At 40.2% G+C, this 18,045-nt stretch overlaps 1 protein-coding gene across 2 annotated transcripts in view; it reads left to right on the top strand.

Annotated features, from left to right (window-relative positions):
* The window catches only part of FANCM (FA complementation group M), a 70,636-nt gene that overhangs the window by 1,344 nt on the left and 51,247 nt on the right, over window positions 1-18,045 (top strand). For both annotated transcript variants that reach the window (XM_061612646.1, XM_061612645.1), the window contains exons 2-4: window positions 1,120-1,292; window positions 3,537-3,614; window positions 4,389-4,547. In XM_061612646.1, coding sequence (XP_061468630.1) covers window positions 1,120-1,292; window positions 3,537-3,614; window positions 4,389-4,547 — 410 coding nt within the window. The remainder of the gene's footprint in view (window positions 1-1,119; window positions 1,293-3,536; window positions 3,615-4,388; window positions 4,548-18,045) is intronic.

The raw sequence follows: 18,045 nt of genomic DNA, 5'->3' as shown, positions 1-18,045 counted from the left end.
TAATAATAGTCCATGACCTGGGAGACCAGGGTTCAAATCCCCACACAGCCATGAAGCTCACTGGGTGACCTTGGGCCACTCACTGCCTCAGGGAGGGAATGGTAAACCCCCTCTGAATACCACTTACCATGAAAACCCTATTCAGAGGATCGCCATTAGTCAGAATCGACTTGAAGGCAGTCCATTGAGATTGAGACACACTTAACTAGGGCATGAACTCAGTTGAACACAGAGTCTTACTCATCCAGAAGCATTGCACCTTTAAGCAATTACTAGTGGTAGAGTTGGGGTAGTAATAAGGAACAACCAGGCAGCATTTTCTTCATGGGATGTGTAGTGGTTGCTGCCACACTTCTCTTTACTCTTCTGCTTGTGGAGGCAGACTGGCTGCTGTTTCTCACCGTATCCCACAGCTCTGGCATGCCACACCAACTCCTTTGCTATTCTCAGATGTGGCAGAGGAGGGGCTTTTCTGTCCTTTTGGGGGGTAAAGGAAAACTTACATTAAGGATAGATTAAGATAATCTAGAAGAGGCAGAACCTGGCAGCATACTGTAGCAAGGGCAGTTTGCTTGGAAGCAAGTCCCACATTCTTCAATGGGGCTTACTTCCTAGGAAGTGTGTGTAGTATAGCCTGAACTTTTTTACTTTCATAGCTTGTCATAGCAGCTTGTCTGCTAATTTATGGCCTTAATATTCTGTTTACAATATTTATATACTGCCCACCAGATTTACTTCTAAAGTAGTTAATAAAATTGAAGAAATGTTGTGCTACCTTTCAAGGAGGGCTGTGTTGTGAAGCTCAGTTGTGCTGCATGGGCTTGGGCATGTTGCATTCTGCCACTCTACCCTGCCTCCCGGATTGCTTAAGACAAATTGGAATAAAACATTTTATAAAACTAAAGTTAATACATATTGCTGTGATCCTCTAAGTACAGTTTTCCCCATTTCGGGCCTGGTGCTTTGGCTGGAAATGTAGGCTCCTTTTTTCTTTTTTGAAGTGTAAGAATGAATTTGTTGGCAGTAAACTCGGCTGAAGCATGTCCTTTCTGTGAATCGCCAGTGAAACTGTTGTGAGTTTTTAGGTGTCTGTATATATCCTTCCTTATGTTGTTTCAGGAGGTACCCAAGTGGTTGATCGGAAAGAAATCTGGCAAAATAAGAGGGTCTTCTTTCTTACTCCTCAAATAATGACAAATGATCTTTCCCGTGGATTGTGTCCTGCAGCGGAAGTTAAATGTCTTGTTATCGATGAAGCCCACAAAGCGCTTGGAAATTATGCCTATTGTCAGGTAGAGTGCACTGCTCAGAACTAATACTCTGCTCTTGTGTAAAGTTAAATAATCTGGCAAGGGCCTTGATGCTGTCTTTCTGAGGATATATATGTCAAATCCTAACTTTAAAAGTGATTGTTTGCTGTAGACATTAAAACAAAACAGTGGTATGTTTGAAGTTAGGTGTACAAGAAAACATTTTAGATGCTGTTAACATTGTTAAAGTTAAACAGGTCTCACCCTAGTTAGTTACTGTTTGATTGATTGCTGGTTCGTTTCCAGGCCCAATTCCAACTGCTGTCGCCTGTGTTCATAGCCCTAAGGACATAGGAACATAAGAAGTCCGACTATACTGAGTCGGAGCTGTTGGTCCATCTAGCTGAGTCAGTATTGTCTACACTGACTGGCAGCAGCTCTCCAGGGTTTCAGGCAGGAGTCTCTCACCCCTACCTGTGGATGCCGCCATTGGGGATTGAACTTGGGTCCTTCTGCATGCAAAGCAGGTCCTCTACCACTGAGCTACAGCCCCAAAGGGCTTAAGCCTCGCCTTCTTCCATACAGACCCTCTTGGGTGTTGAGATCAGCAGAGGGCGCCCTCTTGGTAGTTCCACTGCCCTCGAGAGCTTGGGGGTGGCAGCCTGGGAAGGGCATTCTCGGTGGCAGCCCCACCCCACAGAGGTGTCTGGCATCTTCACTGTGCAACTTTTGTCATATGCTGAAGATGCACCTCTTCACCCAGGTCTTTGGCAGTTGAGATGTGAAAGAGGAAGACCAAATGAGATGGGTTGATTCCATAAAGGAAGCCACAGATCTGAATTTACAAGATCTGAACAGGGTGGTTCACGACAGATGTATTCGAAGTCGCTGATTCATAGGGTCGCCATAAGTTGTAATCGACTTGAAGGCACATAACAACAACTTGTTGTGATTGTAATTTGTTCAAACTGTTTTTAGTAATGTATTTTATTCTGTTGTGACCTGCATTGGGACCTCCTGGCAAAGGATAGGTAAACAACAACATTGATGACTATGATGATGCTTTGGAGCCCCAGATAAGACATTCCAAACAAGTGGGATAGTAGTAGAAAAAATTATGTATCCTGAAAGGAGTCCATACATGTGCTGAAAAAAGGATTATTGGATTATTTTAGTAAGAAAATTAGCAGCAGGATTATAATAGTTGGCTCCAAGGTCCCATGTTTTAAATGGAAAGTATAAAGCTAGTTGCCTCAGTGGCCAGCTGACATGCCATGGTAAACCATAGTTAACAGTGTATAATGAGCAGATTCAGAAAAGGGCTAGCAAAGTTTACAACCGTTGCAGCTGTTTAGTTTAGAGAAAAGCTGACCTGAGGTGGGGGGTGGCTAAGGTTAGAGGTGCAGAGTCATGCGTGGTGTGGAGAAAGTGGACATAAGTTTTTCTCTACCTCCCCTCCACCAGAAATTGTCGGTAAAACAATATGTTAATATTTTATTAGGTTTTTATATGAGGTCTAAGTTTCATACTATCATATTATTATGTTTTATTTTGCTTTGGTTCTTGTATTTTGTAAGTCCTGGTCTGTGGCTGAATAAAAAAATCTGAATCTTCACCCCACGAAATAATAGAACCCAATAGGGTAATCCAGTGAAGCTGAAGCTGAAAGAAGTACTTCTTCACACAGCGTTAAACAACGGGATTCACTCTGACAAGATTAGATGGCTTTAACTTGAATGGCTTTAAAAGCAGATTAAACAAATTCATGGCGGATAAGGCTATTAATGGCTACGCCAGTGCGGTGTAGTGGTTAAGGTGTTGGACTATGACCTGGGAGACCAGGATTCAAATCCCCACACAGCCATAAAGCTCACAGGGTGACCTTGGGCCAGTCACTGCCTCTCAGCCTCAGAGGAAGGCAATGGTAAACCCCTTATGAATACCGCTTACCATGAAAACCCTCTTCATAGGGTTGCCATAAATCGGGATCGACTTGAAGGCAGTCCATTTTTCAACCTCGGTGACTATGTTCTATGTCTGCTGTTGGACACATTATGTCTCTGAATGCCAATGATGGGGGGGGGACTCACAAGTGGGGAGAGTGCTGTTGCGTTCATGTCCTGCTTGTGGGTTTTCCATATGCATGTGGTTAGTCAGTGTTGAGAACAGGATGCTGTACTAGATGGGCCTTTAGTCTGACTCTTATGTTACGTGGGAGCCTTCCTTGTTGAATTTTGTATGTTGGATACAATAGTATAACTGGTAATGATAGCTATTTTCTTTCAGGTTGTGAAAGAATTATGCAGATATACCCGGCAGTTCCGTATTTTGGCTCTAAGTGCCACTCCCGGTAGTGATGCAAAGGTAATTCAAGCCCTGTTATCCGGGGACTTGGGGATGAAGGGCTTGCATGAACTTTCCTAGTAAAGTGTGCGTAATATGTGATAATGGTTGTTGAAATAATGATGAAACAATTCCCTGAATGTTTCTCTCAATTCATAACTCTGTTTCTATAATGTACTGTCCACTTGATTAGGTTTACTTAGCTGGAGACAGTTGAAACTAAGAGGGTAGATCCTAGCAAAGAACATGTTTGTAATGGATACCCTTAGTCAGGGATGGCGACCTGGCCTTTATGGGCCAACTTTAACAGGTCGGCAGCCCCACCCACCCCTCAAAGTTGGAGCCACCAGTCAGCTGATGTTCTCCCTCCGCTGTCGGAGTTGCTGGAATCACAAGTGGGGAGAGCGCTGTCGCACCCATGTCCAGCTTGTAGGCTTCTCATATAGGGGACTGGCTAGCCGTTGTGAGATGCTGGGCTAGATGGGTCTCCTTTGGCCTGATCCAGCAGGGCCCTTTGTATGTTCTTTTGGTGCCAGGCTGTGACGGACACCGCGGAAAGAGACTGGGAAGGTTACAAAGAATAGGGCGGAAGGCTCTCTCTTCCAGCTGCCTTTCTGTGGCATCCACTATCTGTCATAAGGATTGTAAATATAATAGGGTATCTGAAACAGTTCGGATATTCTCTGAAGTTATGTATAAATGCTAAGAAATTCAAATGTGTCTTGTTTTTACTGCACTAACATGACCTTAAGAAAAATACAAGCAGATGGTAACTTTCTTGGCATTTCTTTGTAGGCTGTGCAACAAGTTATTTCCAACCTGTTGATTTCACACATAGAACTATGTTCTGAAGATTCCCCTGATATTCAGCCTTATTCTCATGAGCGGCAGGTTGAAAAATGTGTCGTTCCACTTGGGAAAGAATTGGCTGAAGTTCGGAATGCTTACATCAAGGTGAGTCAGCAACTTCGTATTAAAATGGGTAAGAACGGCAGTAGGCAGAACAACAGTGTAAAGATAATTCTGAAACATTTGTTGCACACTTATTTTTATTTTCCACTGAAGAGATTGTGCTCACTCACTCTGTGAAATAGAAAGTTGGCTTTGCTTTTGTAACTCTAGCATTCTTTTTTGGAGTTCTTTCCCAATTGCTGTTTTAACCTTTGCTACATGTGTCTCTGGAAAGTCATGTTTGTGTGCACTTCATATTTGACCCTTCAATACACTGGTGAGGGCGTGGCGGTATTTTACAAGGGTTGACCACATGCCACCCTCAACATGTATCTAATGAAGCTCACGATCCAAGAATTCACACCCACAGGAAGATCTCAAGTTGAATCCTGAAGCACTAGATTTATTAAAGTGGGGCGAGGAAGAGAAATGCAATTACACACTAAGCAAGGTGTAGGACACAGATCCACTTGCTCCTCTTACCTAACAGCCTACTGCATTCACAACCCTAAACTGGAGCATAAACTGTCAGAAAAGAATGCACGAGAAAAAGAGGGAGCACTTTGCTAACAAGAGATGGGAGCATGCCACTTTAGCATAAGACTCTAGAAGACAGAAAAAGGATTAATAGTTCACCTATCCAACGCCCTGAGGAGCTCTTGCAGCTGTAAGTGGGTAGCAATCTTGTGCTTCTGTGCTGATGCCAGGCAGCCAATAGAATACCTCTCAGAGCTTCCCTGTCCAGTGTACTGCACTGAGATGATCCTTGCAAAGAAGATGGCATGCGGTGGAGGTGGTTGCGTGGGAGATTCCAACCACTGGGTCAGAATCTGCTCCTTTTTCTAGGAATTTGGTTTCATAAGAATGCGTAACAGAAAGGGGGTAGTTACAAATTACTTTGAAGCTCTGGGCTTAAGATTACTGTCATGCCTTGGGCTGGTCCCTGATTTCCCAGGAAGTGTGGTATTTTGGGAAAAGGGATTGCCGTCTTCATCCTAGTATGTCCATCTTGACTGCATAATAGGTGGATCCTCTCTTTGGCCAGAGGAAATGCCACTTCCTAGGGCTGGCTGGATTTACCCTCTGAGTAAATCTTCTGTTTAGCCAATTTCTGTACTGTTGTGACACACCGGAGCAGAGAGCCAGGCTGCCTTGCCCTGAAACTCATGTCAACACCTGCCTGGTCTCCTCAATTTCCCAGCTTGGTATCTGGAGACTACGAGCAGGCCTGGCCATCTTTCAAAAATAGAATCGATAGCTGATCATGTTGGTGGTTTTTACTATTGCGTTTTTCACAAAGTTCTGATTTGTTTAATTTTAAAAAAAATAAATTTATACCGTACCCTTCCTCCCAATAGGACCAGCAATGGCGCCTCAGGACATTTCAGTTATGCTTCCCCCCCCCCCCCCGAAATGGTCACTGCTCTTAGTGGAAGGTTATCTTTGAGGGTTCTGTGTGTTCAAAATTTTATCTGGCAAGTGAATATTAATAGCCGTGAACAGGAGTTGGGATCTTTTATTGGCAGATGTTTGCAACAAAGAAACCTCTGTTTATGGTTGGTGTCCTGATATTTTTTCAGACTGCGAAAAGTAAAGTGGCATGGTTATCCCTTGTGTGTGAGATGTTTCCCGGCGATATTACAATCTTTTCAGCTCAGTCTTGCAGTATACTTGAGAGAGCCTGACTCTCATGCTAAAGCTGTTATTGCTGAAATAGCCACACAGTAGCTGTTCTTCCTTATAACACTGAGTTGAGCAGGGGATGGTGTGGTGTAGAGGCATTTGAGGCCAGCTTCTGCAGTGGTTGCCTTGGATTCAGTAAATATGTCTTAATGGTTTTTATCTTGAGGTTCTGTGTAGGGTCGAAGACAGATACCATGACCGATGAGAGAGTGGCTGTAGGAAGAAGCAGTTCCTTTCAGAGAACTCAGTTGATGTTGGGCAGAGGCCTGTTGTTTTCCACCCCCTTCTCCCCCAAAAAAGCATGTTGGCACTATATGGAATTGGTGCTATAGGCCCCCACATGGGCACTCGGCAAGGACATAGAGGCAGCTGCTCTTTGAGACCAGGGCATGCAGGCTAAAGGTAGTACAAGGGCTGTGGATTGCTCCATAACTCATACTCCTTAGTAATGTTCCTCCTTGATTAGGGAGCTCCTGGGGAGGAAGGTCAGTTGGACCTGGGACAACTACATTGTCCAGTTCCATGCTGGTTTCCTGTCCAGCCTGATTTAATGAGATTATAATCTCTGTTCCATATTATCCAGGTTGAACAATGTGCTTCTCTTCCATCACTGTGTAATTTTCACTGATTGTATACAGTTCTGTCTTTGGTATTAGAACAGATGAATGTCTCCAATACAGATGGGAAGCTGAGAGCAGCAAAAGCATATGGGGGTGCTTTGCTAATTTTTTAAAAAATATGTTGGTGACTGAACAGTTAAACCAACATGCAGACTTGGAATAACACCTAGTCTGAATGTGACTACAAAGGCCCATGTAACATGTCACCAATCAATATTATATTCAACATCTCATTTTTATGTACATCTTGCACAAGTAAATAAGCAAAGCCTATAGAATCCGAAGAGCTAGATCAAATAATTAGGTACTAGCAAGCACTAGCTAATTGGGTTTTCCCTGTTTGAATCCTCCAAAACCATAACTCCCTCCTCTTGGGCCAGTTCCTTCCACCCTTTCCTTTTTTCTAGAACTCTAGTTTGCTATGAATGCCTCAACAAGCCTTTTAAGTAGAGGCCTTATCCCAGTCTGCTTCTGTGTTGGAAACTGCTTTTTAATATGTTTTTAAACTTTTTTTAAAAAAAAAAATAACCGATGTTTTTTAACCTTTTTTTATTAAGATGCCTTCAAAGCTTTTTAAAAAATGTTTTAAAAGTTGTTTTGTTTTAATGTATTTTGAAGTTTGTTTTATGATGTTTTAAAGTGTTCTTAGTGCTTTTGCTTGCCGCCCTAGGCTCCTGTTGGGAGGAAGGGCGGGATATAAATCAAATAATAAATAAATAAATAAACTTGCCTCCAAACTCTGGTCTGAAGTGGGCTTGCACATCATGATTCAGAGGCAATTCTGGTTTGTGCTAACTGCATTTTGTCTGCTTTAGACACCCACAGCAAACTATGTTCAGAGAAAACAAAGCAAGAGAGAAGGACTTGGTGATGAAAAAAAATTGGATAAGCTCAAGCATGTTCCTGACTTTTCCAAGTCATAGTTTGGAAGACTAGAACATGGTTATTGAAGTGATCCACTGCAGAGGTTCCAAATGAACAGGGCAACCATACCATGAGAAACACTAAACTCTGTGCCTTGAATCCTCGGAGAAATTAACTGAAGCAAATTAGCAGAAGGGTGGCTTCCTGCCCCCTCCTTTCCTCTACAGTCTCCTGCACTCAGTTCTATCCAGAAGGGCCCCCCAGCTCCACTGGAGAGTTTTTTTTCAGGGGCTGCCTGTGGCAGCAGGAGTGGATGGAAACCAGGGCTGTGGAGTCAGTACGCCAAACCTTCGACTCCGACTCCTCTATTTTTCTACTGTCCGACTCCACCCAAAATTGCTTCTTGTCAATCAAAATTTATTTGGAAGTTGGAGTCAGTACATTTCTACTGACTCCGACTCCACCCAAAACTGCTTACGACTCCATCCAAAATTGCTTACGACTCCACAGCCCAGATGGAAACTTAAATTTTATGGAATTTTATCGTAGGATACATACTGTTTAATTTCTAGATTTTAAGTGGACTTTTTTAATCATGATTTTTCAAACACTTCAATTTATACCCTACTCTGTGGCTACCAAAAGCTCAAGTGGATAATAGCCTCTTTTTAAAACAGGTTAAACAAATCAATCTGACTTATAATTTGCAGAATTATATTAACAATGTATAAAATAAAACACTGTTTTGTTGACAAAGGAGGTAGCAATGCTTTAAATGCTTCATTTCTGCCCAAGCTATAGTATTCAGCAGGTCTAGAAAATAATCAAAAGATTTGTAAATATATTTATACAAATAAACTTGTGTGCTAATGAGGAACCATGTTGCTATATGCTAAAGTATTGCATGCCTACAGACAATGGCGTTCAATTCATTTTGGTGTGGCATGTGTGGGTCTACATCACCAGCCCCTCTGAAATGAATGGAGATTGAGCAGCATCAGACAAAATGTCAGCAATCAAACAATTTACCTACAACTTCAAGAGTAACACAGTTCATTCAGTAGCACATCAAAATAAATACTGCTTAAAAAACCACATGAATATATTAATCAGTCATTTTACCCAAAATAACACTCTATACTTCATTGATCTTCAATATACCTAAACTTACTTGAATTTTTACCATGTAAAGCAACCATTTTTCTCTTCTCTCCCAAAAGAAGGCTGCTACTGAATAAAACTTGTTTGAACACTGCTTTAATTATAGAGACCTGGAAAAGACTAGAGATGCATGTACTGAACACTGCACAGAGGTTTCATTGGCTATATAAGCTAGAAGTTGGTCCACTCCTGATGTTAATGATGTAGATCAGAGGTAGGGAAATGGATCTGCTCAGCAGGCCAGATCCGTCCCTTCCCTTCCCTTCCCTCCCTGGACCAGTTTTTAAAATTCAAAGTGTGGTGCTTCGAAGCTCTGACAATCAGCTGGTCTTCCGGGCTTCAAAGTGCTATGCAGGGCTCTGTACAAGCACCTGCAATTGGCTGCCACCCCCTTTTTATCATTTATTTATTATTTGATTTATATCCCGCCCTTCCTCCCAGCAGGAGCCCAGGGCAGCAAACAAAAGCACTAAAAACACTTTAAAACATAATAAAAACAGACTTTAAAATACAATTAAAACAAAACATATTTAAAAACATTTTTTTAAAATAAGTTTTCTAAAAAAGGTTAACTTTAAAAAAAAAAAGGTTTAAAAACATTTAAAAGCAATTCCAACACAGGCACAGACTGGGATAAGGTCTCAACTTAAAAGGCTTGTCGGAAGAGGAAGGTCTTTTTGGTGTTGTTCTACCACACTTGACATCCTATACGACAATGGTGTGAGGCAAGTGGGCATGTCTTTTGCAAAGGAGCCTTGTGTGCTTTTCGAGGAAGCCTGGTGGTCCTGATGAGCCTCAGGCCAGGCATTCTCTACCACTGATGTAGATGGTGATGTTTTGGAACCGGATGAGAAAATCCATATCAGATGGACTAGATATGTTTGTAAAGCCTCTCATTTCTTCAGCTTGTGTGGATTTTCCGTGAATTCATGTCAAACTGTATTTATAAGGGTTGGAAAAGGTTCAGAAGAGGGCAACCAGAATGATCAAGGGGATGGAGCGACTCCCTTACGAGGAAAGGTTGCAGCATTTGGGGCTTTTTAGTTTAGAGAAAAGGCGGGTCAGAGGAGACATGATAGAAGTGTATAAAATTATGCATGGCATTGAGAAAGTGGATAGAGAAAAGTTCTTCTCCCTCTCTCATAATACTAGAACTCGTGGACATTCAAAGAAGCTGAATGTTGGAAGATTCAGGACAGACAAAAGGAAGTACTTCTTTACTCAGCGCATAGTTAAACTATGGAATTTGCTCCCACAAGATGCAGTAATGGCCACCAGCTTGGACGGCTTTAAAAGAAGATTAGACAAATTCATGGAGGACAGGGCTATCAATGGCTACTAGCCATGATGGCTGTGCTCTGCCACCCTAGTCAGAGGCAGCATGCTTCTGAAAACCAGTTGCCGGAAGCCTCAGGAGGGGAGAGTGTTCTTGCACTCGGGTCCTGCTTGCGGGCTTCCCCCAGGCACCTGGTTGGCCACTGTGAGAACAGGATGCTGGACTAGATGGGCCACTGGCCTGATCCAGCAGGCTCTTCTTATGTTCTTATGTTCTTAAAATATTTCACATTCCAGTAAAGCTGAAATGTTTCAGAATTCCGAGTTCTCCACTGCAAGTCAACTTTTGTTCACATCAGCATATAACAAAATGATCTGAAGAATTCAGCTTCCTTCACCCTCTTAGCTACTTGCATTAATCTGTTCTTTTTTTTTTTTAATTGCCTCTATAGACTACCAGGGTCCAAAACCTCCTCATAGCAACTTCTAAAAATTATAGCCGAATAACAAAGTATAAGCAAATTAATCCATATTTGCAAAGAGAGCATCCTACAATTTAACTGGTAATTAAAATCTAATTTAAAATAATTTGAAACAAGCTGTATTGATACAATGTAAAAACGTTCTAGAAAGGTGCAAAAAAATTGCTGTCCATGTTGTAGGCTGAAAAAATGCGATTCTGTTTTGAAGCATTCATTTAATATTGTAAGTCCATAATTTTCAGTGTTTCCATATAGCTAGCTATTTAAAGAGAAGCTAGTGAGGACTTCCTAAGTAGACTAGAGTGGCACTTCCACTGCTGATTATTTTCATGATGTAAGATGATAGCAGCAAACAGAGTTGCATTTGAAAAGACCTGTTGGTTTCTTGGTAAACCTTCTAGGTTTTGTGAAAGTGTGAATGTCTTGATGATGACCTTAAGCTACTCCTATTTTTGAAGGGGAAGTCGGGCTCCAATAATGAATGTGGGTTAGGGGGGGTGGATTTTGAAAGTGCAATATGGCTGTACATGCTTATGATAACGTAGCTGTGATGTGATCAGGGCCAGCCTGGTTTGTTGTTGTTATGTGCCTCCAAGACGACTACGACTTATGGCGACCCTATGAATGAGCGACCTCCAGTAGCATCTGTCATGAACCACCCTGTTCAGATCTTGTAAATTCAGGTCTATGGCTTCCTTTATGGACTCATTCCATCTCTTCTTTGGCCTTCCTCTTTTTTTACTCCCTTCTGATTTTCCCAGCATTATTGTCTTCTCTAGTGAATCATGTCTTCTCATTATGTGTCCAAAGTATGATAACCTTAGTTTCAACATTTTAGCTTCTAGTGATAGTTCTGGTTTAATTTGTTCTAACACCCAATTATTTGTCTTTTTTTGCAGTCCATGGTATCCGCAAAGCTCTTCTCTAACACCACATTTCAAATGAGTTGATTTTTCTCTTATCCGCTTTTTTCACTGTCCAACTTTCACATCCATACATAGAGATCGGAAATACCATGGTCTGAATGATCCTGACTTTGGTGTCCAGTGATACATCTTTGCATTTGAGGACTTTTTCTAGTTCTCTCACAACTGCCCTCCCCAGTCTTAGCCTTATTCTGAATTCTTGACTATTGTCTCCATTTTGGTTAATGACTGTGCCAAGGTATTGATAATCCTAGACAAGTTCAATGTCCTCATTGTCAACTGTAAAGTTACATAAATCTTCTGTTGTCATTACTGTAGTCTTTTTGACGTTCAGCTGTAGTCCTGCTTTTGTGCTTTCCTCTTTAACTTTCATCAGCATACCTTTCAAATCATTACTGGTTTCTGCTAGCAGTATGGTATTGTCTGCATATCTTAAATAATTGATATTTCTCCCTCCAATTTTCACACCTCCATCTTGGTCCAATCCCGCTTTCCGTATGATATGTTCTGCATATAGATTAAACAAATAGGGTGATAAAATACACCCCTGTCTGACACCCTTTCCAATGGGGAACCAATCGGTTTCTCCATATCCTGTCCTTACAGTAGCCTCTTGTCCAGAGTATAGGTTGCGCGTTAGGACAATCAGATGCTTTGGCACCCCCATTTCTTTTAAAGCATTCCATAGTTTTTCATGATCTACACAGTCAAAGGCTTTGCTGTAATCTATAGAGCACAGGGTGATTTTTCTTCTGAAATTCCTTGGTCCATTCCATTATCCAACGTATGTTTGTGATATGATCTCTGGTGCCTCTTCCCTTTATAAATCCAGCTTGGACATCTGGCATTTCTCGCTCCATATATGGTAAGAGCCTTTGTTGTAGAATCTTGAGCATTATTTTACTTGCATGGGATATTAAGGCAATAGTTCAATAATTACTGCATTCCCTGGGATCCCCTTTCTTTGGAATTGGGATGTGTATGGAACGCTTCCAGTCTGTGGGCCATTGTTTAGTTTTCCATATTTCTTGACAGATGTTTGTCAAAATTTGGACAGATTCAGTCTCAGTAGCTTGTAGCAACTATTGATAGGCCATCTATTCCTGGTGATTTGTTTCTTCCAAGTATTTTAAGAGCAGCTTTCACCTCATATTCTAAAATTTCTGGTTCTTCATCATATGGTTCCTCCGTGAATGAATCTGTCATCCTGCCATCTCTTTTACAGAGTTCTTCAGTGTATTGCTTCCATCTTCCTTTTATTTCATCTCAGTCAGTCAGTGTGTTCCCCTGTTGATTATTCAACATCCCTACTCTTGGTTTAAATTTCCCTTTCGTTTCTCTAATCTTTTGGAATAGGGCTCTTGTTCTACTCTTTTTGTTATCCTCTTCTATCTCTATACAGTAACTATTGTAATAGTTCTCTTTGTCCCTATGTACTAGTCACTGTATTGTTGCATTTAGGGTTCAGACTGTGTTTCTACTTTTGCTTTTGCTTTCCTTCTTTCTTTAACCATTTTAAGAGTTTCCACTGAGGTCTTTCTCTCTTTTTAACTAGAGGTATTGTCTTTTTGCATTCTTCCCTGATAAATGTCCCTGACTTCATTCCATAGTTCTTCTGGTTCTCTGTCAACTAAGTTTAAAGCCTCAAATCTGTTCCTTATTTGATCTTTATATGCTTCTGGGATGTTATTTAAATTGTATTTTGGCATTATAATTGCTTTGTTGTTCTTTAGCTTTACTGTGATTTTCGATACGACCAGTTCATGATCTGTACCGCAGTCTGCTCCTGGTCTTGTTTTCACAGAAAGTATGGAACTTCTCCATCTTCTGTTGCCAATTATATAATCAATTTGATTCCTATATTGACCATTTGGTGATGTCCATGTGTACAGTCGTCTTTTCGGTTGCTCAAAAAATGTGTTCGCAAGAAACAAATCATTGGCTTCACAGAATTCAATAAGTCTCCTGCTTCATTCTGTCTCCTAGGCCCCATTTCACCACAATTCCTAGTTCTTCTCTGTTCCCTACTTTTGCATTCCAATCCCCCATGATTATCGGCACATCTTGTTTTGGTGTGTGATCAATTTCTTCCTGTACTTCTGTGTAAAGTCTCTCCAATTCCTCCTCTTCTGCGTTTGCCATCGGAACATAGACTTGGATGATGGTTATGTTGATAGGTTTCCCGTTTAATCTCATTGATATCACTTGCTCAGACCTTGCGTTGTAGCTCCTAATTGCTTTTGCTACATCACTTCTCACTATGAAAGCAACCCCATTTCTTCTTAATTTCTCATTTCCTGCATAAAATATTTTGTAGTTGCCTGTTTGAAAATGTCCCATTCCCGTCCATTTTTGTTTGCTCACACCAAGTATTGTAATGTTGATGCATTCCATTTCTTGCTTTGGTTTGTTAGGAATGTGAAAAAATGACAGAAAACAAAATTGTACATGTGCATGTTGTATGTAAACTGCCATTAGTTATTGAAACACTTTTGTTAATTATAATAAATCACAAGGACTTGGTGAAAACCTATGGGTGGTAGAAACGTGTTCTTTGGATTCCTGCATTGATCAGGGAAAGACTGAATAAACATAGATCTGATCTATGTGGTGTTTGAATTTGAGATGTTAACAGAAAAATTGTTAGAAAGACCTATCATGATTTATCGAGGCTAGGGGTTGAATTCAGGAAAGTCATCCTCTTCACACAAGGACTTCTGCTAGTATAACAGGACTTTCCCTTCTCCTTCCCTCTTCTCCTCACCTCAAATCTGTTCTGGGGTTCCCGCAATCATCCAGAGCAAACTGAGGGGATGGGGAGCGGAGGAGGAGAGGAAGTTCTGTTGCACAAGCAGGAGTCCTCATGTGAACAGGATGACTTTGTTGGATACAACCCTAAGACTGGTGGTAACATTGCTTCATCTGAAAATGTATCACATTTCTTTTCCCTTCAGTGAAATTCTACCTAAATTTTGGGGTTTTAATTATTTATTACAGAAGTTATAAAATCAAAATGCAATAAAATAACACACAAATCAGGATACAATGAACTCGTTTTAAAAACACATTTAAAACAGCAAGTCAGCAACAGAACAGGATAACACTTTCATGTAAGGCTGTGCACTGTATTTGTACAAATCACAAACCAAATAGGGCTTATTTGGGTCTATTTGTAACCTGTCCAGATCAGGTACATTTGAAGCAGCTACAAATTTTTACAGAGCAGAATGGCTAGTCTTTAATCAATTTGTAGATATTTGTACAGATCTGCAGCTCAAAACAGTCTCTAATGAACGCAGACGGTGTCTCTGAAATGCAGCAATTGCAACATCATAAAGGAGAATACCAGGGTGGGGAGAGGGGGGAGGAAGGATTGAATGCTGTCGCCCCACCCAATAGTGCCCAATCTCGGTGCTTGGGAGGGGTGAAATCTTACAATGCAGAAATCTATTGTAAGTTCTGTCTCTTAGGAATATTTTGTGGGGGTTGGGTGGCATTTGTTCAGCTTACGTATGTTTCCTGTTCTTTTCCAATCCATCCCAGTACCATCCTTATTTACATTTTTAAAAACTTGTCTTTATTATTATTATTATTATTATTATTATTATTATTATTATTATTTGGATTCTCATTGGTAGCCGTTATTATTAAACCTTGTGGGCAAATTTAACCACAGCTTTCTGCATTCTGTATTTTTTTCCAGTTGTTGCCCACAAATAAGAAGCAGCCAGCTTGTGTGGTTACACTTTTATCATCATTATCATCATCATTATTATTATAAGCCAGCCAAATCTTGTAGGCATATTAGCCAGCATTCTGAGTTAGCAATTATTATGATTATTTATTTATTTATTTATTTATTAAATTTATATACCGCCCGACTAGCAATAGCTCTCTGGGTGGTGAACATAAAATAGCATAAAAAATACAATGAATAACAAAATAATACTAAAATACAATCAACAATCCAATACAATAAACATTTTAAAAAGTAAATCAAAAAAGTGAAAGTAAATATTTCCATTTGCTATCCACAGTGCATATTATTAATATAAAATTTATTTTTCTCTCAATCACTATTACTCTTGGCACTCTGTTCCCCATATGACAGGGTCTTTAAAAAAAAAAAAAAAAGCAAATGTCAAAGGTAGCTAGTATGAAAACTCTTGGAGCTACTCACCTGAAATTTAGTAGGGTTGATTTCCTTTAAAGTTGCTACCATGTCCCCGAATTTCATGTTCCTATGTGGGTATTATTTCCACAGTGGTGCCAGCTTGTGCCTGCCTGATGCCACCCACTCACGTCTAGTATCAGAAACCAAATTTGTAAACACCCTCAATTTTTTTCAAGCTTTTGAAGAAAGGAACATGGGAAATACAGTAGCATGAGAATCAGCACTACTTTAAAAAAAAATCAGAAAAAGCAAATTTTCAAGGAGGCTAGCATGAAAAAACCCTGGATCTAATCACCTGAATTAGATGTTAATTCCCTCTATAGGAGGCTATCCTGTCACCAAATTTCGTGTCCCTGTGTGAAAAAGCAAAGCCATTATGTCTGTTTTAATTTTTAAAAATTGTAAAGTTTAAAGGTGACTAGCATGAAAAACCCTAGAGCTATTGGCCTGCAATTTGGCAGGTTTAATACTCTATGTAGTAGCTACCATGCTTCCACATTTCATGATTCTAGGTCTAAATACAAGAAAGTTATGGCCATTTTGGTTGTGCAATGTAAGTCAATGGGATTTCTGGAGATCTGTAATATCCAGATAATGATCCAAATTGGATAGGATTGGGTCCGAATCTGACCAGACCAGATTGGGCCTGATCTGTATTTACAAAGTGGAGCCACAAATCAGATTTGTGCACAGCCCTACTATCAAGCATCCAAACAGGCCTGTTCAACAATAGCCTAGCCAAAGAATATTGGGTGCTGGGGACAAACATCAGGCCATTACCTCCATACCCTGCTTGCGAGCCTCTTAAAATTTGACTGGCAGTTTTTGGTAATGGAACACTTACCAAAGTGGACCTCTTTCACCTGATCCAGCAAGGTCAGCCTTAGAACTCTGCTATCATGGGAACTGACATAAGAGGATAATTCTTCATGATGGCCTTTATAGAGTCATCCCATTTAATTGTAAGTAACTCATGAGTAAATCTCCAGAATATTGGGTACAGGGGAAACATTGTCTAACCCAATATTTTATAACTAAAGAATTGAACTGAAGCTTATAGCGTAAGAAACTCTATTCACCACCACCAAACCAAAGGCCCTGAAATCCTTGCCCTTACACAACTTCACCCCTTCTGGTTTTGCTATCTATATTACTTTTATTTTAAATATATATTTCACTCTGCTGTGGCCTATCAAAGTAAAAAAAAGTGGGCAAAGTAAAAAAAAATAATTATGAGAATGTATGAATAAAACTTCATAGCAGCTTAAAATAATTAAAAATGTAAATTGAAATATTAGCCATGTTTAAAAGCCTAACTTTGAGCACTTTGAGTTGAGCCCCTAAATAAACAGGGTGTCAGTGAAGTTGTTTCAAAACAGGTGTGGTGTGATGCCTCCTGATTTCTGGTCCCTGTCAGTCTAACTCTGTTCTGAACTAATGAGCTTCTGGACATAAAATACATTGCAGAAATTCAAGTTAGGAGTTACCAGAACACAGCTAACTTCTCTGTCCAGGAGAAGCTGCATTTCATGCTACGGAGGCCACTTGTGCATCCACTGGAAAAATACAACTCCTTCCAGAACGTAGTCTCCCCGGACAGACAAAACGCCCACCAACAGCACCTCTGCCTCATTGGGACTGAGCTTCAGTGTATTGGCCCTCATCCAGTATTTAATTTTCATTTTTTTATTCAGCTGTTAAAAAAACAATAAAAAATGCATTGTTGGACTTCTGCAGCATGGTTAGAATATGTTTTTTTTAGAACAAAATGAAAATTAGGCAGGAACAAACTCCTAATTTTAATACCGCTTACCATTCATTAACATTTGACTATTTGTTAGAAGATATGCAAAGGTCAGAGTCACATCCATTTCTTTGCCCACTCTTGCTGTAATACATACAAGTGTATCTTAAGGAGGAGATTACCTTTTCTTTACGGGTTATCACAACAAATGGGACACTTTCTCTGTCCTGAGGATGGTTATTTCTGGTCAGCTGTTGTATTGGCTCTGCCATATCTGTAAGAAGGTCATTAAATTGTTAAATGTATATTTGTAGATATTTACATATGAAAATTCTCCTTTTTCTTTGGGATAATGAGAATAAAATCTAGTCCAGAAAAAAAACTTGTTTCTCAATCACACTGATTTCAGTTGGACTTAAGAATGCGTAACTACTTCTATTCTGGTGCCAAAATAAAATTAATTGCATTATTTGTACAACTTATTTTGACTGGACTATTTGAATTGATTAGCTTAATGTAATTTTATTTATTTTATTTTATTCAGCTTATATCCCGGCCAACTAGCAAACAGC

This window comes from Rhineura floridana, chromosome 2 (assembly GCF_030035675.1).
Source record: "Rhineura floridana isolate rRhiFlo1 chromosome 2, rRhiFlo1.hap2, whole genome shotgun sequence".
In the NCBI taxonomy this organism is placed as follows: Eukaryota; Metazoa; Chordata; class Lepidosauria; order Squamata; family Rhineuridae; genus Rhineura; species Rhineura floridana.
This window is presented reverse-complemented; position numbering and strand designations above follow the sequence as displayed.